This window comes from Callithrix jacchus, chromosome 5 (assembly GCF_049354715.1).
Source record: "Callithrix jacchus isolate 240 chromosome 5, calJac240_pri, whole genome shotgun sequence".
NCBI classification, from domain to species: Eukaryota; Metazoa; Chordata; class Mammalia; order Primates; family Cebidae; genus Callithrix; species Callithrix jacchus.
This window is the reverse complement of record NC_133506.1, coordinates 87,099,346-87,122,214: the sequence shown is the minus strand read 5'-3', so window position 1 is coordinate 87,122,214 and position 22,869 is coordinate 87,099,346. Positions and strand designations below refer to the sequence as shown.

The 22,869-nt window shown below is 47.1% G+C and overlaps 1 protein-coding gene and 1 pseudogene across 10 annotated transcripts in view; both read right to left on the bottom strand.

Annotated features, from left to right (window-relative positions):
• Positions 1-18,339: 18,339 nt before the first annotated feature.
• Positions 18,340-22,869, bottom strand: part of MYL4 (myosin light chain 4) — a 34,547-nt gene continuing 30,017 nt past the window's right edge. For all 10 annotated transcript variants that reach the window (XM_054255970.2, XM_017972444.4, XM_054255971.2 and 7 more), the window contains 4 exons: positions 20,151-20,324; positions 19,555-19,632; positions 18,962-19,005; positions 18,340-18,508 (listed from right to left, as the gene is read on the bottom strand). In XM_054255970.2, coding sequence (XP_054111945.1) covers positions 18,977-19,005; positions 19,555-19,632; positions 20,151-20,324 — 281 coding nt within the window. In that variant the 3' untranslated portion in view covers positions 18,340-18,508; positions 18,962-18,976. The remainder of the gene's footprint in view (positions 18,509-18,961; positions 19,006-19,554; positions 19,633-20,150; positions 20,325-22,869) is intronic.
• On the bottom strand, positions 21,332-21,420 carry LOC118154421 (small nucleolar RNA U13; annotated as a pseudogene).

The following is a 22,869-nucleotide window of genomic DNA, read 5'->3' as shown; positions in this document are numbered from 1 at the left end:
TATGATGGACTTTGGAGATTCAGAAGGGGGGAGGTTGAGAGAGGGTGAGGGATAAAAATACCACATATTTGTTACAATATATACTATTCGGGTGATGGGTGCAGTAAAATCTCAGACTTCACCATTATATAATTTATCCATATAACCAAAAAACCACTTGTACTCCAAAAGCTATTGAAATTTTAAAAACATATATAAAAAAAATTGTTCCAGAGGAATCCTAGTATCCAAAACCCCATGAGGCTAGTTTGGGCCACTGAGGACTCAAAAGGCCCTTGCTGTAGCCAATATCCACACTATCAGCTATTTCCTATTACCACTCCAGCCTGCCACTCACCAGCTTCTCTGGAGTAGCAGGATCTAGTCAGTTCCCCTAAATCTGCCTGAATTCATTGCCAGACTATTCTCCAATCCCTGACATTTCTACTCAGCAGAGGGGGTTAACTTCACAGGTCTACTCCAGCCAGGGACTGGCTTCTCTTCCCCCAACCCCACTTCCCCTCAGCACATCAGCTGCTGACCCAGTTCCTCTTCCCCAGCCTATGGCTTTCTTCCAAGGGAAGAAACTAGAATTTGAAAGCACTTACCATATATCACCTTCTATACAAATATTGATCATTTCCCTCAATCCTCGTAATAACTCATTTTACAGAGGTGCAAACTGAAGCTTGGTGGGTGAAGGTACAATGATGATAATGATGATAATGATGATGATTACACTAGATGCCATTTATTTTGAGATTATTGTGTGCAAGATACTATGCTAAGCATTCTTTCACACTTTTTTTTTAGTCTGCGCAAGATACGCAAGGGAATCCTGATTTTACAAGTGAAAAAATTGAGGCACAAACAGATGAGGTAATTAGCTCAACAGCACCAGGGATTTAGTGGTAAAGATGGAGTTCAGAAAAGTTCAGTCTGACTTCAGTGCTCTCCCTCACTATAAATGTGGCTATAGAATGTCAGACACTCCCAAATGTTTCAAGTCAGCATTGCTATGATAATGGGAGAAATTCCCATTTGTGATGAAACACTCCTAGATTTCCCATTTCTGAGATAAAATTGGGAAATCCATAAAGACATTATCTCTAGCGTCCCAGCAGCCCAGGCCAATTCCAGCAATTCTGTGCCACCAGCCTGAGAAGGCACCCAGAGCTGGGTCAGTCCTACCCACCCCCAACGGCTGCTCTATTTCCAGGTCCTGACCACTTCCTGTCTTGACTATTACAAGAAGTTACCAATCATGCCTGGCTGAATCCTGAGATATGATAGCAGCACCGGAAAAACCTGGGCGTCAGACCAAGGTCTAAGCTAAACAGAGGGCCCTAGGGATATGACTTTTCCTTGAAAGGATGACAAACAGAGGGATGACTGTGAGCTGGAGGTATGATTAGCAGCGTGTCTCACTTCCCCATGGCCCTGTCTGTTTCCAGCCCAGTAAGACCTGCAGTTCTCAGCCCTGACCTAGAAGCCATGAGGCCTTGAGGAAGGAGCCAGGAGTCCATCTCCTTCACCGCACAGGAGTGCTCCTCTGCCTCTCTGGTCCTGCCTCCTCCCTCTCCTCGCCACCTTTTTTGCTCCATTCTCCTCCCTCAGGGACTCAGACACCTGTGCCTATGCCAAGGCTGTGTTCCTCATCCCTGGACAGTTACTCTCCATTGCATTCTCTGTCTGCCTCACCCTGGTTCTTTGGTCCTTCCCTAGGAGCTCGTTGCCTGCACACCAGTTCTTTAAATGCTCAGAGAATTCTGGACATGGTAAAACTTTCAGCCTAAGACCATCCTACTTAATGAATGCCCTGTTTCCTAATGCTTTCCTTTGCTCAGGTCATAAAATGGACTCATTCTGCCTCAGAATTCTACTAGGCAATGCACTGAATAAGATTTAAGCTAAGAGAACAAGAATGGTGATAACTTTACATCTGACATTTATTGAGGGCTTATTATTGAGCCAAGTGTTATTCTAAATGCCTCATACATATTACCTTGTAATGTCCTCACAACATCCCTTAATGAGGTGGGTATTGTTTTTATCCCCATTTTACAGAGGAGGATGCTAAGGAACATAAAGGAAGTCATTTGCCCAGGGTCACTCACTGAAGTCTCCAGTTCTAAACTCTGGCCTTCTGGCTTCAGAGCCCAAACACTCAATAATCAAGCCATACTCAGAAACCTTCAATGCCTATGCCCCCGACAGGTAATAATAATGGATATCTGGGGCACTGTGGCAGCTGACCATGGATGCCCTTCAAGATAGGGGGACAGAACCCTCAAAGTCCCTCAAAAACTAATTGTAGCATGGCAGAGGATGGGAGAGAAGCACTCGAAGATTTGGCCATTAAACTAATCACATAGGTGGCTCACGCCTGTACTCCCAACACTTTGGGAGGCCAAGGCAGGTGGATCAGAAGGTCAGGAGTTTGAGACCAGCCTGGCCAATATGGTGAAACCCTGTCTCTACTAAAAATCAAAAACTAGCTGGGCGTGGTGGCAGGCGCCTGTAGTCCCAGCTACTCAGCAGGCTGAGGCAGAGAATCGCTTGAATCCAGGAGGCAGAGGTTGCAGTGAGCTGAGATCGCACCACTCTACACCAGCAAGAATCCATCTCAAAAAAAAAAAAAGATATAAGCTCCATCTCTGTTTATCTGTGCCAACTTTTCAAGTTGTATTTTCTTCATCAAGACAGAGCGGGTGGAGTGGGGAAGCACATTAAAAATAGGAGCTACCCAGGCACAGTGGTATAAGCCTGTAATCCCAGCTACTCAGAAGGCTAAGATGGGAGGATGGCATGAACCCAGAAGTTCGAATCCTCAGGAGTGATTTTGTTGCCAGACTTCTTACTGATGGCAGCAGCAGGCCATCCGAAGTGGCTGCTACCATCACACCAGCTTCAGCAAGGAGGCGACAGCAGTGGCGGCAGGAGCAGCTGGGGGAGCAGCAATGGCAGTGGTGGGACCCCTGCAACCCACGTCCCAGGGTTGCCGGGACTGGGTCCCCACAATCTGCCCTGCATCCGGGTGACTGCCAAGCCTGACACTCCTGATGGCTGGGCTCAGGGCCTACAATCAGCTCCCAGAAGTGCCCCCAGGCAGGGCCACAAACCTAGTGAGAGGGAACCCTGGCCACCCCTGAGCACTGGGACCACAGTAACTTATGGCAATGACACTCCTACCCCAGATGCCACCCAGGCTCTGTGAGAACTTGGATCCCTTGCTCCAGGCTGCAAGGAGGCACTGCCAGAGCTGCACACTCCACAGAGCCACGAGGAGCCAGGGACAAGCGGGAGCCCCACCCCTTCCAAGGTGGTGGGGTGGGAGCTCCCCGGGTGCAGCTGCAGCCTCTCTGCTGCCATGGAATCAGGCCTGTCTGCACTCTTGGGAGACCAGGAAGGTCCCTCTGCCCCCTGCAAGCTTGAGGGTGCCTAATCCTGCTGCCTGGCTTCCTCCTACTGTTGGTGCCCTCTCTGATCTCAGAGCAAGGCCAGTGCCTAGCCTGGGCACTGTCACAGCCCTGCCTGAGATGCACACACTTGGGGCAGCACTGACACGCCAGGCCCCTGCCGCCTTAGCCCCCACTGGACTGTGGGTGCCAACAAGCACAGGAGGGAGGCCGAGGGCATGATGAGGAGAGCCAGGAGCTGGCCTGCAGCCTGAACAGCCTGGACACCATGAACAGGGTAGGAGGCAGACAGGCTCCTGGGTGGAAGAGGGAGGGTCTCCAGTGAAGCCCCACTTTCAAGGGGGTGGGGAGGCAGCTGTCAGTTCAGGACCAGAGAGGGGACCTGTGGTGCTTTTCTCTGAGCCCTGCCTATAGCCAGCTATGGACCAATCAGCACACACTTCCTCCCCTCTGAAGCCAATAAAAACCCTGGACTCAGCCAGACTTAACCAGAAAGATGACAGGGAGATGAAGACCAACTGCAGAAAGGAGTTGCCCACCCCAGGAGAGCCACCCACCCCAGGGTCTCCTCTCTGCTGAGAGCTGAGCAGACAACCTGCTGTGGAGAGGAGCTACCCTCTATGCTGAGAGCTAAACACTCATTAGAACACCCTGGCTATGGAGAGGAGCTGCTCACTGCAGGTCTCCTCTGAATTTTTCTATTGCTCAATAAAGCTCCTCTTCATCTTGCTTACCCTCTACTTCTCTACATACTCATTCTTCCTGGTTGCAGGATCAGAACTCAGGACCACCAAATGGCAAAGCTACAAACAGGGCTGAAACATGCCACTTGCTTGCCCTATTGCAGGTGAAGAGGAGAGAAAAGCTTGTGACCCTTCAGGGATCTCAGACCTGGTAGCTCCCCCAAGCCAGGGTTATGACTCCCTCTTTGGGGCCCTGTGGTTCCTGGCATCTCCAAGTTTCTGGGTGCCACTGCATTCCCCAGTGCCAGCCAGGGAAGCTGCTTGTGTGCCTGGTCCAACAGCAGCCTCACAGAGAGCTGGCTCCTATGCTGGCACCTGGAGTTGCCCACCCCATGGCAGCAGCCGGCATGTCCAGCTGCGCACAGTGGCCAGACCCCACGTCTGCTCACACACCCCTTGCTGCTCCATGCCAGACTTGCAGTCTCCTTTGGAGACATGGAATCCAGGCCAGTAACGTGAGCTGAGCATGGCCTGCCAGGCGAGTGGGCAGAATGAGCCCAGCAGGCCTGTGCAAAACTTGGGCAAAGGTGCCACCAGCCACAGAGGTTTCCATCCAGAAAGGTAACACCCCAAAAAGCCAATAACACTACCAAGTCCAAATAATCTGAGTCCCATCCACAGAAAAACAAAATTTAGTAACAAGTACACCTGAGTTACAGATCACACGACACAGTGACTTACTGTCTCTCCTGCTGCTCCCTACCCACTCTCTGTCTTCTTCCACAACCCACAAGACTCATTGCAACCAGATGCCACAAAGAAAGGACCAGACAGACAGGGTCAACAGGACATGTCGCCTCATTGCAGCTTCCCCAACTGGAGCCCCAAGCACCATTCCGTATTTCCTTTAAGGTTTCTTTGGCTCTTATTCCCTGGGAAGTGCCTAACTCACCTCTAGTCTCTTATCATGTCTGTACTCTAAATCATTTCAGTATTTCTGCCCTAATTTTGTTAAATGCTAGTTGGATTTTGTTTTACCTACTGGCAGGTTTATACCAAGGGGCCTGAATGCTTTGCTCTACACTTCTTTGTGTATTCCTAGTGCCATGCTATTTGGTGGCCAGAATGGTACTCAGCCAAGTAGCCAAAGCTGAAGAAGAGGGGAGAAAAAGAAATTAGACTCCTTAGAGCTGGAAGGGACCCCAGGGCACCTTTGACTCCTATACTGCAAAAGGACACTGAAGCCCAGAAGGAGAAAATGACTTGACAAGGTGACAAGTTTGACTGATGGTGAAGGAGAACCAGGCAGTTTTTGTTTTCTACTTCATGGCATTGGGCAGAGGGAACTGGGATGGGGCCAAGGAAAGCAAAGGGCAATAAGGCATGGAGCTAAGAATGCAGGCAGCAAGCAGGTGTGGGCCTGATTCCTAAAGCTTCCACCCATTTGCTGAGCACCCTGGTGAGAATTACTTAACCTCTAGATTATCCCCATTCTAGAGGAATGGGGATAATCACACCTACTTCATGAGGAGTCTCTGGGAAGGGTAAATGAAGAATGTACACAAAGCACTTGAAGCAGCGTTAGCACAGGGGAAATGTGCAGAAGAGGGAGGTGTTCTCATGAGCAGTATTTCTCTCTCCATTTGTCTTCTAAGTATTTTTTATTCTTTCTTTCTTTCTTTTCTTTTCTTTTTTCAAGGGGTGGCAAACAGGGTCTAACTCTGTTGCCCAGGCTAGAGTGCAGAGGCATGATCAAGGTTCACTGCACCATTGACCGCCCAGGCTCAAGTGATCCTCCCACCTCAGCCATCGGAGTAGCTGGGACCACAGACATATACCACCACACTGACATTTTTTTATTTTTTAATTTTGTAGAGATAGGATCTCCCAATGTTGCCCAGGCTGCTCTTGAAGTCCTGGGCTCATGTGATCCTCCCACCGGTTTCCCAAAGTGCTGGGATATCAGATGTGAGTCACCACACTCAGCCATTTCTATTATTTTAGAGTTTTCTAAAAGAATAATTGTTCTTTCGTTTTCCTTCTTTTTCTGGGGCTATTCCCATTGCTTAGAATACCCTTCTCCCCTACAGAGTTAACATGTATTGAGTCCTTAATACATTGCAGACACTGTTTTAAGTGCTTTACACATTTTAAATTATTTGACCTTCTTAGCAACCAAATTGGGTCAGTATGACATGACTATTATCCTCAGTTTATAGATTAGGAAATTAGCCAAGCACAGTGGCTCACTCCTGTAATCCGAGCACCTTGGGAGGCTGATGAAGGAGGATTGCTTGAGGCCAGAAGTTCAAGACCAACCTGGGCAACAGAGTAAGACCCCATCTCTACAAAAAGTAAAACACCAAAATATAATAGCCAGGCATGGTGGCATGCACCTGTAATACCAGCTACATGGGAATCTGAGGCAGAAGGATGACTTGAGCCCAGGAGTTTGAGGTTGAAGTGAACTATGATCACACCACTGCACTCCAGCCTGGGCAACTGAGCAAGACCTTGTCTCTAAAATAAATAAATAATATAATATAAGTTAGGAAATTGAGGCTTGGAGAGGTCAAAAAACTTGCCCAAGGTCACATGCCTTAAAAATTCCCTGCTTCTTTGCTAGCATCTATCTTAAGCATTTGCTTTCCACTTGCTGTTTTTTATTTGTACATGATATATGTCTTAGCTTACCTGTCAGACTTGATATCCCTTAGGGCAAGAACTAGGTCCTATTGGATTTTATAAAGCCCAAAGACCTAACAAGATGCCAGCTGCCATTGTAAGACACCAGACGCTGGCATGGTATCACAAAGCTAAATTATACAGGCTGAGCATGGTGGCTCACTCCTGTAATCCTAACACTTTGAGAGGCTGAGGTCAGCAAGTCACCTGAGATCAGGAGTTTGAGACCAGCCTGGACAACCTGGTAAAACCCTTTCTCTATTAAAAATACAAAAATTGGCCAGGTGTGGTGCCTCACGCCTATAATCCCAGCACTTCAGGAGGCCGAGGCAGGCAGATCACAAGATCAGAAGTTCAAGACCAGCCTGGCCAACATGGTGAAACCCTGTCTCTACTAAAAATACAAAAATTAGCCACGTATGGTAGTGTGCACCTGTAATCCCAGCTACTTGGGGGGCTGAAGCAGCAGAATTGCTTGAACCTGGAAGGTGGAGTTTGCAGTGAGCTGAGATCACGCCACTATACTCCAGCCTGGGCAACAAGAGTGAGACTCCATCTCAAAAAAAAATATGTAAATAAAAATGAATTTAAAAAATTATCTGGGCATTGTGGTGCATACCTGTAATCCCAGCTACTCGGGAGGCTGAGGCAGGAGAATTGCTTGAACCCAGGAGACAGAGGTTCCAGTGAGCTAACACATGGCACCACTGTACCCTAGCCTGGGCAAGAGAGAAAGACAGAGCAAGACTGTCTTTCACAAAAAAATAAATAAATAAATTTTAATTCGAAACAAAACCAGCAATATAATGCATTAAGGACATCATTATGAAACTAACTATACAGAGTTCTCTCCACATTCCAACTGGTAACCAAGCTTTTAATGCTAGATATTTGACTTCTAGCTTTTGTTTGTTTTGAGACAGAGTCTTACTCTGTTACCCAGGATATAGTGCAGTGGCATGATCTCAGCTCACTGCAATCTCTGCCTCCCAGGTTCAAGCAATTCTCCTGCCTCAGCCTCCCAAGTAGTTGGGATTAAAGGCATGCGCCACCACGCCCAGCTAATTTTTGTGTTTTTAGTACAGACGGGATTTCACCATGTTGGCCAGGCTAGTCTCAAACTCCCGACTTCAAGTCCACAGCATTGGCTTCCAAAAGTGCTGGGATAACAGGCGTGAGCCAGCACACCCAGCTGACTTCTAGCTTTTATTATTACCCTGTAGGGCACAGAGACACTGAGCTGATTGCTGAGGAGTGTGGGTGGAAATGGAAAGGGAGAAGGTGGGGCTAAGGGGGCCATTACTGAATCTCCTTTGAAGCCCCATGGCCAGCATAGGGGATGTGAACTTGAGACCAGCATAGACAGATGTGCAGTTACAAGTTCTCGGATGCCAAAACCAAAATCTCACACACCACAAAGACGCTCCCAATTCCCTGCCCCTACATCAACCACAGCCCTCATTTACAAAATGACACTTCTGTCCCTAAAAACTAATATATAAGATATATGTAAATGCAAAATGACAAAGATTATTAGGAACTGCCCATACTCTCTTGGATATGAAAAAAATTTGTGAGATGGGAATCACTTCCATTTAACAATGACCTTCATTCTAAAGAAAAATTAGGCTGAGTGTGGTGGCTCACACCTGTAAACCCAGCAATTTGGGAGGCCGAGGCAGGTGGATTACCTGAGGTTGGGAGTTCCAGACCAGTCTGACCAACATGCTAAAACCCCATCTCTACTAAAAATACAAAAATTAGCTGGATGTGATGGCAGGCACTTGTAATCCCAGCTACTCAGAAGGCTAAGGCCTTGAATCACTTGAACCCAGGAGGTAGAGGTTGCAGTGAGCTGAGATCACGCCATTGCACTCCAGCCTGGGCAACAGAGCAAGACTCCACCCCAAAAATAAAATAAAAGGAAAGAAAGAAAAATTAAACTGATAGGAATGGAGGCATGTGAGTGCTGATCATCAAGAAGATCCCTATCTACTGGGGGCCTGCCCATCTGAGGGAGGAAGCCCAGTGGAGGCCATCAGAACCTGATAAGGAAGAGAGGAAAAGAGGCCGCCTGGTGTGTGAGCCTGTGGGCCCTCAGCTCCTACTAGGGGATATGTGCCCCAGGCTGATCCAGCAGGGTGTGGAACAAGATTCAGAGCAGCTTTGTGGGAATGTTTACGCAGATCAAAGTGGGCCCACAGAAGTAAAAGTGGAACTGTCTCTTTAAACCCAACTGTGACCCAAAGAATGGCGGGGGGGCGGAGTTGGAAGTGAAGAGAGTCCTGGGAGATAGATATGAGCTATCTTGCAGTTCATGGTAGCCTGAGAGGAAGACTGACCACACCAGATGCAATGTCAAAACATTCAGAAGAAAGATAAACAGAATCCCACAAAGGCCCTGAAACAGCAGTTAACATTTTTTTTTTTTTTTTTTAATCTCTGACCCCTTTGAAAACATAACAAAAAGGACAAATTCTCTGCTTGGAAAAAGAGGAGAAATATGCCTACAATGGTTTTCTATGGTTAAGAACCTCTGTTCCTATTGCAAAAAGAATGAATGGGACTCAAAATTGAAATTCTAGGCTGGGCATGGTACCTCATGCCTATAATCCCAGCACTTTGGTAGGCTGAGGCAGAAGAATCACCTGAGGCCAGGAGTTCAAGCCCAGCCTGGGCAACATAGCAAGACCCTGTCTCTAAAAAAAAAAAAAAAAAAAAAATTAGCTAGCCAAGCACAAGCATGGTGACACATGCCTACAGTCCTTGCTACTCAGGAGGTTGAGGCAGGAAGATGGTTTGAGCCCAGGAGTTTGAGGGTGCAGTGAACTATGATTGAGCCACTGGACTCCAGCCTATGTAGTGAACTATGATCATGCCACTGCACTCCAGCCTATGCAGTGAACTATGATCGTGCCACTGCACTCCAGCCTATGCAGTGAACTATGATCGTGCCACTGCACTCTTGAATCTGCAGGGTTTCAGTCAGGAGGCACAGGGTGCCTTCCTCTTTGCCAAGGTAACCACAGTTCCTGCCTTTTAGGATTTGGATAAAAAGAAGTAAAGGAGAACAAAAGAAGAGTGAGAAAAAGAACTGGAGAATGGGATGTGAGGCAAGGAAAAGGGAAGGAAGACAGGGTGGAGCGGGCAGCACCAATTCACTCTGGAGTGACGTGCACCCATTCAGAGCTAGAGAAGCAAAGTGAAGCAATCTAAAGACAGGTCAGGCGCAGCGGTTCATGCCTGTAATTCCAGCACTTTTGGAGCTGAGCAGGGCGGATCCCTTGAGCCCAGGAGGTTGAGACCAGCCTGTGCGATGTGGTGAAACCCCATCTCTACAAAAAATAGAAAAATTAGCCAAGCATGCCTGTAGTCCCAGCTATGTGGGAGACTGATGTGGGATGATCACCTGTTCCCCCGGGGAAGGTTGAGGCTGCAGTGAGCCATGATTACGCCACACTGCACTCCAGCCTAGGCAATAAAGTGAAACCCTGTAGAACCACAGAATCATACATTTCAAGGTTGGAAGAGACCTTTAGTTAAAACTCTTCCATAAAAGCCCCATGAAATAATTGCTAGTGTTCACTTGGATACCTACCAGACATGAGACTCACTACTTCCCAAAGTAGACCATTCCATTTGGGAAAACCTCTGATTGACATTAATTTTTTCCTGGTAGGGATCTGACATCTATATCCCTGACATTTTCATCCACTGATCCTGGACTGGCCTCCAAAGTGACCCAGAAAAAAATGTAAGACAATTTCCCATGATAGAAGTTGCTGTTTCCCCGTTTCTCAGCCAAGTAACCTGTTCTAGGCCAAGATTCTTGAATCCGTATTATGTGGGCATTTGCTCTGAAACCTGTTTTATCTTGGGTCTCAGTTCCTGCTAAGCTATGAATTTTCATATTTTAGAGTCAGAAGATTAATCTCCTTGACAGAAAAGATGGAACTGAGGTCAAAATAGAGGTCGATTTTACTAATGTCACACTGCTAGCACAAAGGACTGTGCCTTTCCTGTTCTTGCTCTGAACATAAGTAAAAGCATAATTTTGTTGATTTTAACATTTATACATTTTCATTTCATTTTAGACTTACACCTTCTTGGCTTTGTTCTCACAGTTCCATGTCACAACTTTATGTCCATCAGTGGCTCTCGGCTTACCTTCAAAAAAAAATTTTTTTTTATACAGGGTTTCACTCTGTTGTCCATGCTGGAGCGCAGTTTGGCACAATCACGGCTCACTGCAGCCTCAACCTTCTTGGGGGGAACAGGTGATCTTCCCACCTCAGTCTGCGACATTTCACCACATTGCACAGGCTGGTCTCAACCTCCTGGGCTCAAGGGATCCACCCTGCTCAGCCTCCAAAAGTGCTGGAATTACAGGCATGAGCCACTGCGCCTGACCTGTCTTCAGATTGCTTCACTTTGCTTCTCTAGCTCTGAATGGGTGCACGTCACTCCAGAGTGAATTGGTGCTGCCCACTCCACCCTGTCTTCCTTCCCTTTTCCTTGCCTCACATCCCATTCTCCAGTTCTTTTTCTCACTCTTCTTTCATTCTTCTTTACTTTTTTTACCCAAATCCTAAAAGGCAGGAACTGTGGTTATGCTGGCAAAGAGGAAGTGTCTCCTGACTGGAACCCTGCTCCCTGAGTTCTTGTCTATTATCATCCCATCAGAGCTTGCCACACCTCTCCCTTGAAGCCCTCTCTGACCACTCCTCCTCTTCTGAGTGCCTAGTGTTCTGGTCCCACACCTCTCCCTTGCTCCTTAGACTTATAGTGCCTAGTGTAATTTTGATTATTTTGTCTTTTAATATAGTTCAGCTCCACATATATATTTTTCATAGCAGGAGAGACCACAGATGACTTTTTTTAATATCCTAAAGTACCTACTGCTGTGCACTCAATAATTTATTTTGAATGAAGGTTCTAAACACACATATCAATAACGATGAAAATAAAACAAATGGGCTAAGGCTGACTGTAGTGAGAGGGAGTTAGTCAAATGCTAAATGATTAGTATCAGGGAGCTGGAAGGGATATGAGCCATGATCTAATCAACTCCCTCATTTTGCAACCTGTGAACTGAGGCCGAGTAGGGATGTGACTTGGCTGCACTGGGTTGGATGCCAGGTCCCCACATGTCCACAACTGTCCTCTCTGTGACCCCTCATTGCAAAACCTTCGTGCGGGGTACTGAAGCAAGTGAACAAATTGCTGTGAGTCTTCGAAAGTAAACAAAAACTACATTTGTCTGAAGGCATAGAGACGGACTAAGTGTGACTTCTGAAGTTTCCTTTTAGCCCAGACTGGCAATCGGTTTTCCTCTGCTTCTCAGAAATTTGTGTGATTCCCAGACGTGGGCATTTCTTGGGAAGTGCCCTGTTGCAAGTTCGCCATCTGGTGGTGGGAGGTAGGTCTTGCACCACCAGCCATCTCCACCAACACACTTTTCCCTAAAAGTCCTGGTCATCGGGGTTTGTGTAGGATGCCAAACACGTGATGACACTGCTAACCATGACCTCAGGTGATTACACTCTACTAGAAGTCTGCAGGGTCTCCTGTAGCTCTACAGTTCCAATGTGGTGACTGTGTTAGGGAGACTAAATTGTAGCCATCACTAATTAATGCAGATGGGAAAATCTCTAGGGAAGGGGTGAGCCTGACCTGAGTCTTGAAGAGTGGGAATAATTGGATGAGCAGAATGGGGCACATATCAGGAGCGAGGAGGAAGATGAATCAAGAGGTCCTGGGGTGAGGAGGGAGGAGGATAGGGAATCAGAACTGGGGAGCTAACAGAAAGAAAGGTCAGCTGCCTTCAGCCCGTGCTGCCTCTAACACACTGGGGGCAAATAAAGGTCTTAGAAATTAGATAGAAAGGTTTGGAAATGACCCAGTAGGGGAGAGAAGCTCTTTCAAGTCCTAATTGGAGAATAAATTTGCTTAAAATGGTGTTTTAAGACTATTACTATGCCATGCTGCCATCTTTCTTTTTCTTTTCTTTTTTTTTTAAGATGGAGTCTCACTATTGTCCAGGCTGGAGTGCAGTGTTGCAATCTCGGCCCACTGCAATATCCACCTCCCAGGTTCAAGTGATTCTCCTGCCTCAGCCTCCCAAGTAGCTGGGATTACAGGCGCCCAACACCACACCCAGCTGATTTTTGTATTTTTAGTAGAAACGAGGTTTCACGGTGTTGGCAAAGCTGGTCTTGAATTCCTGACCTCAGGTGATCCACCCACCTCAGCCTCCCAAAGTGCTAGGATTACAGGTGTGAGCTGCCGAGCCCTGCCCATGCTACCATTTTTAATTGGAGAGGGGAAACTAGAAAAATTGAGTCGAGTTTGTTATCATTATTCTTCCTGTATATTTTTTAATTAATAAATTGGGATAATAACTCCTAAGCTGCTATGACAGAATGATATGAGAAGTACTTAGCACATAGTAGGTGTTCAGTAAGCTGATAACGCTGCTTATTATCATCTCTCTGAAATTCACCTTTGACATCAGAAGACATCATGATCATCTTTGCTCCAGGGACTGCTTTGCTCATTTTCTCCTGGGGGGTTAGTAGAGGCTCTGACCTCTATCAAGGGCCTGTGGCAGTGAGCAGGGAGGAAACTTAGCAAAGGCCCCTGAATACCCTGTCCCCCTCTGCTCCTTTCCCACCTCCCACCTGAAGGTCACTGGCTGTTTGTTCCCTCTGACAGTGGGAACGTTCCATGAAACTACCCATCCTCTCTGACAACTTTCTGGGCAAACTTCTCCTCAGCATCTGTCCACAAGGAGGCAGAGAGCCTGGCCTTTGGGGAACAGTCATATTCACCCTTCCACAGAAGCAGCTCCCCTATGTCCCCTCATTTGTCATCATCCCCTCAGGATGGTGCCATTGCTGGCTCCAGACCAGAGCCCCCCTTAAATCTTCCCCAGAACTGGAACACCCTTCTGCTCCTCGTTCTGACCCCCTACACTCATCCTGCCTGAGATACTAGCTTCTCAGGTCCTCATTCAGGCACCACTCAGGGTGGTGGAAGGGCCCCCAGTAGGCTCAGTCCTATTTCCATAAATTACAGTTGACCCATGAACAACATGGAGGTTGGGGGCACCACCCCCCATGCAATCCAAAATGTGCATATAACTTTTGATTCCTAAAAATCTTAACTACTAATAGCCTACTGTTGACTGGAAGCCTTGCCAAAAACAGAAACAACATACATTTTTATATCTATTATAGACTATATTCTTATAATAAAGTGGAGAAAAGAAAATATTATTAAGAAAATCATAAGAGAAAATATATTTACTACTCATTAAGTGGAAGTGGATCAGCTTCAAGGTCTTCCTCCTCCTCATCTTCACGTCGAGTAGGCTGAGGAGGAGGAAGGGCTGGTCTTGCCGTCCCAGAGTGGCAGAGGTGGAAAAGGAGGTGGAGGTGAAAGGTGATGCAAGAGGACAGGCACACTCAGTGTAACTTTTATTGAAAAATATCTATATATAAATGGAGTCATACAGTTCAAGCCCATGCTATTCAAGGGTCAACTGTACATCGTCTGGATCTGGGTTTGAAATAGTGGAAGTCAGTCTAATTGAAGAAAATCGTGAACTTTATTTAGTCACCTTTTATGCATACCTCTTCCCAGGTGGGGCAAATCCTTAGTTATGGGCCGGGCAAATCCTTAGTTATGGGCCGGGCAAAGTAGGGGGTTGGGGAAGGGATGACTAGGAGGACAGGAGTCTCTTCTGTCTTCAGATGAACAAGCCCAACACCACAGAAGTGCCGAATAAGTTGTGCTGGTTCCCGAGGAAGTTTGCCAAGTAGAAAATGCTTCCTGGGCTGGGCACAGTGGCTCATGCCTGTAATCCCAGCACTTTGGGAGGCTGAGGCGGGTGGGTCACGAGGTCAGGAGGTCGAGACCATCCTGGCCAATGTGGCAAAACCCCATCTCTACTAAAAATACAAAAATTAGCTGGGCATGGTGGCACATGCCTGTAATCCCAGCTACTCAGGAGGCTGAGGCAGGAGAATCACTTGAACCAGGGATTCAGAGGTTGCAGTGAGCCAAGATCGTACCACTGCACTCCAGCCTGGTGACAGAGTGAAACTCCATCTCCAGAAAAAAGAAAGAAAGAAAAGAAAATGCTTCCTGAACTATCCCTCAGTGGAAGTGACAGCTGAGCCAGAGCAGCATCTTAGACCATGTGTAGAGGTCACACACTGAGACGCCATTCAATAAAAGCACTTGGGTCCCTGAGGACTGTGGAGTATGATGGCTATGTCAGCCATGGACTGCCAATGTCTAGATTGCAATGGGAGGAAAAAAATGCACTTCTATTTCTCTGAAGCCACTGTGTTTTGGTCTTCATAACTCACAGTCAAATGTAATCTTAATTAATACTGTGTTCAATAAATGTTGGCTGATATTGTAACATCATTATAACTAATGTCAGTCTTCCCATTAGACTAAAAGCTCCATGAGGACAGGGGCCATATCTGTGTGGTTCAGTATATCCCCAAGGCTCATGCCAGTGCCATGTGCACAGCAGGTACCCAATGAGCATCTGTTGAATTAGTGAATCAGGACCTTTGTTCATGCTCTTCTTCTCCCTGACCTAAGCACCAACCCTGGGGCATCTTTTCCTTTAAGGTCTCACTGAAAGCTCTTCTCCCAGATAAAATACTTCTAGTATCTCACTTCCTTCTGGTTCCTCCTCTGATTGGTTTCTTAAAACTTACACTGTATATTACATAGATGGAGTTATCCCTGTGCTATTTGGGGATCGTTCTCTATTTATCCCTGGATATTTATGGGCTTGCTTAAGTGAACAGTAAGCTACTTTAGGCAAGGAAAACACTTTCAGTTTTCTAATCACTGTGAACCTTAACTCCAATTCCTCACAATTGAATACAGTGGGCAATAAATAGTTGCTGAAGAAAGAAAGAAGAGAGGGAGGAGGATGAGGATCAAAAAACTACCTGTCAGGTACTATGTGCATTATCTGGATGGTGAAATAATCTGTACATCAAACCCCCAAGACATGCAATTTACCTATGTAACAAACCTGCACATGTGCCCCTGAACCTAAATTAAATGTTAAAAAAGAAAAAAGGAAGGGAAAGAGGGAAAATTGACGAGGCCCCAGTACTAAGGAGAAATGTTGGCATTTCAAGTTGGGGGTGTTATTTCAAGAAAAGTTGCAGAAACGCCAAAAAGAGCAGTCCAAAAGGCAGAGGACAAGGAAAAGAGTCCTAAGAGCCAAGCTTGGAAAACGTTTCAAAGGCAGGTTGAAAATGGTACGTCAAAAATGGAAAAAATGTAGAATTCAGAGGACCTTGTCAACACTAGCTGTGACTTTGATTAAGTCACTTCAGCTCTAATTATCTGGTTTCCTGATTTTGACAATTAGAAAGTCTGACTGGCTCCACTCCAAGGAGCCCAGTTAGAGGCTCCAAAAAGCCTGAACCCAGCCCCTCTCCTTAGCCAAAGAAGCTCTTTTGGCTACACGTATTGACTTCCCCATAAAATTTAGTTTGAACAAAAGGCTATGGGGCTAAACCAAAGTTTGAGAACCACTGGATTCAATGAACCCCTCCTCAACTGTATAAAGATCTCTGGTTTTGAGATTCAATCAGTCACTCCCAAAGTTCCTCAAAGAAAATCTGGGGAAAAAAGGACATATACATAGATTTTGGCCTTGTCTCCCCAGGCAGAAATGTAAATTCTAAGAAGGGCAAACTTGGGCTCATGGTTCTCAGCTTCCCATGACAGGCAGGCAGCCTTGGCTGGACTCATAGTTATTCCACAGAGTTCTGTAGCTATATGCTTGACAGTTTTAGGTAACAGAAAGGCCATGGGAAGTATTTACTTCACCTGGGAGAGTTCTCAGGAATGTAGGGACTCCCCTTCTCGGATGTCTGGACCCCTGAGCTCCCATATAAATATTTCTACTCATATACATGTGTCTTTAACTTCATCACATCGTCTTGCTCCTTCTTCCCAACTGCTGGTTTTCTAGTGTCTCTCCTTTTCGCACGTGCCTCTCCCCACTCCCCTCCCCTCTCAGTCTGAGGTTCATGACCTCTGACCTTGACCCTTTCCAGGGAACTGAGCTGGAATCCTGGGTCTGGAATCAATGAGATTTCCAGAACATGCAGGACTAATGCAGGTACTTGAAGTTTTGCATTCAGTGGAAGAGACATCTAAAAAAGCAAGGACCAAACCAAACTGCAGTCCATCCATACAATGGAATATGATTCAGCCTTAAAAAAGGAACATGAGGACATTGTGCTAAATAAAATAAGCCAGATACAAAAGACACACGCTGTCTGATTTCACTTATCTAGAGTGGTTAAATTCATAGAAATGGAAAGTAGAATGGTGATTGCCAGGGGCTGCAGGAAGGAAGGAATGGGGAGTTGTTTAATGAGCAAAGAGTTTCTGCTGTTGGAAATGAAAAAGTTCTGGAGATTGGTTACTGATACGGTTTGGCTGTGTCCCCACTCACATCTCATCTTGAATTCCCACGTGTTGTGAGAGGGCACCGGCAGGAGGTAACTGAATCATGGGGCCATGTCTTTCCCGTGCTGTTCTTGATCGTGAATAAGTCTCACAAGGTCTGATGGTTTTTAAAAGGGAAATTTCCCTTTTAAAAACAAGCTCTCTTTGCCTGCCACCATCCAGGTAAGATGTGACTTGCTCCTCCTTGCCTTTTGCCATGATTGTGAGGTCTCCCGAGCAATGTGGAACTGTAAGTTCATTAAACCTCTTTTTCTTCCCAGTTTCAGGTATGTCTTTATCAGCAGTGTGAAAAGAGACTAATACAGTTACACAGCAATGCGAATATACCTCACTCTACTGAACAGTATGCTTAAAAATGGTTAAGATGGGGGCTGGGCACAGTGACTCATGCCTGTAATCCCAGCACTTTGGGAGGCCAAGGCAGGTAGATCACAAGGTCAGGAGTTCAAGATCAGCCCGGCCAATATGGTAAAACCCCATCTCTACTAAAAATACAAAACTTAGCCGGGCGTGGCGGCACTCACCTCTAGTCCCAGCTACTCGGGAGGCTGAGGTAGGAGAATCACTTGAACTCTGGAGGTGGAGGTTGTAGCCAGCCGAGATTGTGCCACTGCACTCCAGCCTGGGTGACAGAGCGAGACTCCATCTCAAAAAGAAACTGTTTAAGATGATAAATTTTATGTGTATTTTACAATTTTTTTTTTTTTTTTTTTTTTAAGCAGCAACAGCAAAGACCATAGGAGGAGTCCCTGCCTCAGCCCGGCCCCTCCTGCTGCCACCTGGAGGTGTGATAAGGCAGAGGGTGCGCAGCGAAGGGAATGAAACTCCCACAGGTGACAAGCCCTCAAGCTGCTGGCCTTCCAGAGCTCACTCTCCTGGGTCTGACCCCAGTATCTCTAGATCCACAGGCTTTTGTCCTTGTATCCTAGCTCCCAGATACTACTCATTTCTCTGAGCACACACAAGCCCTCAGGCGATGTTATCACACACACACAACACAAACCAACTCAATTTGTTGATTAGTTTTACAAAACAAACAAAGCAGAGACTGGTCAGAATCCCGGAGCCCAGCCTGGCCATATAGGAGCTGTTTATTAACAGGGAGGGGCTGTGAGGTCCTTGGGGCAATGGCATGGTGATAAGTCCAGGACTCTGTCTCAGCTCACATCCAGGACCTCTCTCTAACTCGCCCTTGTATGGCTAAGGCCAAGGGCCAGGCACCTGAAAGAAAGTGATAGGTGGAAAGGGCATTTCCCCTCCTATACCCAGCCCCTTACCACCACCAGGGGGGTTACAGGGGAAACCTAGGGAAAGAAGTAAGGAAGAACAGAGTCAAGAGCACAGGCTGGGGACCCTCACTTCCACTTGGGATCTGGCTTTCTCCTCCCCAGGAGCCTGTACAGGAGGCCCCAGGCCTGAAGGAAGGGCATTGCCTTGAGAAGTCATGGGAGAGGCAGGAGAATGTGGTGGATAGGGCCAAGACAGGGTGACCAGGCAAGGGAGGGCAGGAGACTGGAGATGGTGAGTGAGCAGGACCGTCCTCAGGTCTCCTACTCCCAAGTGGTTTCCTCTTAAGGGGTCAGGACTGAGGCAGATGCCCTCTAGGGCATGTGGTGTTATTCTTAAGCCCTTTTGTAACCCCAGAAGGGACAAGGAGGAAGAGGCTGCACTCACCTGGAAGACTCTGCCTCATCCTGACATGATGTGCTTGACAAAGGCTAGGAAAGAAGTGAGAATCAGCCGCCGTGTGGCTCAGCACCTCTAGGCCCATAAACCACTTGTCCTTTCTCTATACTGCCTGACTTCCAACCCTCCTGCTCCCCTTTCTCCAGACTGTGTAGTTCCTGCTCTTATTTGGGGGTCAGTGGGGAGAAGGTGGAGGAAGGGCAGACACCTACACTCTGCTCTGGGACCACTTTCTGTGCTGATTCTCAACACAAATGGAAAGAGCTACATTATCTCTGTGAATTCCCACAACCTTGAGAAAGGCTCCAGCATCACCCCATCCCTCAGCCGAGAAGACTGAGGCTCAGAGAAAATAAGTGACTTAAGGCCACCAGCTAATATATCACAGAGCTATCTCCAAAATCCATGCTCCCACCATGACACTAGGAGGTTCACTCACAAGATGAAAAAGAACAACATCCAATGAGGGGTCTACCCAAGCCCACCTGAGACACACACCCTCCAGTTCCTGGGCCCACCCACACAAGCTATTCCCATCCTACCATCCCTGGATGCCCTGGGAAGCAGGCATAGCTTAATACCTTCATAATTGATGCAGCCGTTGGCATCCTCTTGCCCAGCTAACAGCTGCTCCACTTCAGCCTCAGTCATCTTCTCTCCTGCAGTGGGTTTGGGAGGTGGTGGGCTCTTAATTACAGATGGCAAATGAGGAATTGGCAATACCGAGGTACCCCCTTAAGTCTGAAGGTCCAAGACTACCTGGATCTGGGAGGCAGTTGAAACCAAGCCTCTCCCAAAGCCTTTGAAGTATGGGGCCAGGGTCTTAAGGTCTTGCCTAGTCTCCAAAACCTCCCTCTCTGTCTTACAGCTGCCAGGGCCTCAGTGTTTCAGGCAAAGACAAGGACAGAAGCCCAGAGTCCCACTGCTCAGGCCCCAGCAGTAACCCCTGCTCTGCCAACCTCCTTTCTCCTCCTCTCCCGAACCCTGGTTCTTGCTGAGCAAACCCAGCTAGGGATGGTTGTTCTTGCAGAGCCCAGGGAGGCAGGGCCTGGATCAGGTCATTATCCTCAGGATGCAGAGACCCTTGTATAACACCCCCCACCAGCATATGTCACCTTGGCACCTCCCACGCCTCCATTCTTCCCACTAGGTCTTCATCTCTGCCTAGCTGCCATACCCAGGGTGGCAAGGACATGCCGAAGCTCAGCACCCATGACCGTGCCATTGCTCTCCTTGTCAAAGACACGCAGGCCCTCCACGAAGTCCTCATAGGTGCCCTGCTCCTTGTTGCGGGAGATGTGCTGCAGGATGGGCAAGAACGTCTCAAAGTCCAGCATCTTGACATTCATCTCTTTAGGTAGGCATGGGTAAAGAAAAAGAAAGCAACGTCAGCAGATGTTCAGGGGAGCAGAGGGTCAGGAGGGGGCCTCACCGTACGTCTGGCAGTACCCAGGGCTTGGGCTGCAGCCACTTTTGGGTGGGGGGCCTATTGGTGCTCCTGGAAGACACAGAGCTGTCCATCCAAGCAAGGGAGGGGACTGGGGGCTGGGAAGACCGTCTTAGGGGCCCTCTTTTCTCAGTGAAAGGAGTAGGGTGGAACTACTCCTTGTCCTTGCTTCTGAAAAAAAAAAAAGAAAAAAAGAAACCCTCCATCCAGTCCTCTGTGCACAAGGTGGCCAGCCAGGCGGAGCAACTGAGGGTGGCAGCAGCAGGATGTGAGGCGCCTGAGGTGCCACGCGGCCCAGGGCCTCATACTCAGTTTACACTCTTGACGTGTGACAGACTTATAGTCACAGGGGCAAACCAACAGGATTGAAAAAGAAATGTTTTCATCACTCTGTCTGGGGTCTTATCACTAGACCACACTGTGTGAAGCTACTGTGATTCAATAAGTTTATAAAATTGCAGTTCTCTTGTGAATAGCACAGTTCTCCCACATGGTAGTATGTTAAAAAGCTTTACTTTAATAGAGGTAAACTATTTTTAACTACACAAGTGTGGGCATTTCTTTCTTTTATAAGCACCCAGGACTTGCTTCTGACTTCTGGGAAGCAAGCTCCTCACCCTCTGATCCTTTCCTGGCCTCATCCTTCACCCCCGAGGTTATCTTCAGCCAGAGGAGAAGGGGAAGGGGCCAGAACCAAGAAATGGGGAGGGAACCAATGTGAGCCCCAGGAAGCCTCCAGAGACGGCCCACCCTTGCTGAGAGGCTCACTCTACCCCAAGCCCAGTGCCAACACCACTGAGGAGAAGCACACGTGTGTGTGTGTGTGTGTGTGTGTGTGTGTGTGTGTGTGTGTTACAGCAGCTGTTAACTTCACTGGCACACATAAATGGGACGCACTCCCTTGCACCTCTTTTCATCTGTCGTAACAAGGACTGACGGAGGCACAGCGCACAAATGAGTATGAACACTCAATGATCACACTTAGGAGCTACAAAAGAATTGGTTTGCACCACTTTTTTTTTTAATTGCATTTTAGGTTTTGGGGTACATGTGCAGAACATGCAAGATAGTTGCGTAGGTACATACGTGGCAGTGTGTTTTGCTGCCTTACTTCCCTTCACCCACATTTGGCATTTCTCCCCATGCTATCCCTCCCCAGCTCCCCCCACCGCTGTCCCTCCCCTATTCCCCCCAATAGACCCCAGTGTGTAATGCTCCCTTCCCTGTGTCCATGTATTCTCATTGTTCATCACCCGCCTATGAGTGAGAATATGCAGTATTTCATTTTCTGTTCTTGTGTCAGTTTGCTGAGAATGATGTTCTCCAGATTCATCCATGTCCCTACAGAGGACACAAACTCATCATTTTTGATTGCTGCATAATATTCCATGGTGTATATGTGCCACATTTTCCCAGTCCGGTCTATCATTGATGAGCATTTGGGTTGGTTCCAGGTCTTTGCTATTGTAAACAGTGCTGCAATGAACATTCGTGTGCATGTGTCCTTATAGTGGACTGATTTATAGTCCTTTGGATATATACCCAGTAATGGGATTGCTGGGTCAAATGGAATTTCTATTTCTAGGTCCTTGAGACAAGGATGCCCTCTCTCACCACTCCTATTCAATATAGTACTGGAAGTTCTAGCCAGAGCAATCAGGCAAGAAAAGGAAATAAAGGGAATTCAAATAGGAAAGGAGGAAGCCAAATTGTCTCTATTTGCAGACGACATGATAGTATACCTAGAAGACCCCATCGTCTCAACCCAAAAACTCCTGAAACTGATAAGCAACTTCAGCAAAGTCTCAGGATATAAAATCAATGTGCAAATCAAGAACGAACTGCAATTCACAATTGCTACAAAGAGAATAAAATACCTAAGAATACAACTCACAAGGTCTGCACCACTTTCTAACATTCACTCATCATTCTAAACACTCACTCACCAAAACCCATTGAAATGCAAATGAATGAAAGAGGAAGCCTGTAGAGCTAAGAATCTTGAAGCTGCTCTAATTTATATCAAACAAATAATTTGCAAACGTCAATGCTCTAACCATTATCAGAAACAAATTATTTGTAATACAGCTCACATGGTTGCTGTAATTTGCAAACGTCAGTACTCTAACCATTATTAGAAACAAATTGTAATACAGCTCAGGATATCTCAGTGCTGTGACAGATGCCTCTCCTGAGAGCTCCTGGGTTGGGGAGTGGGAACCATCAGTTATTCCAGATTCCCACCCAGCCTTCCTGCCCATGGCTGCGTCTCTGACACCCTGGTGAGAGAGTCAGACACTGAGGAAATAGGATGTGGCTCCTGCCCACAGGAGCTCCCAATCTTGCAAGGAAAACAAGCCCAGGTTACATTCCTCAAGGGTCACTTAAGTATGGGGACTTCTAGATAAATTCTTGAAATGGGGCTAGGGTAAACTAGGGAGGGGAGGCT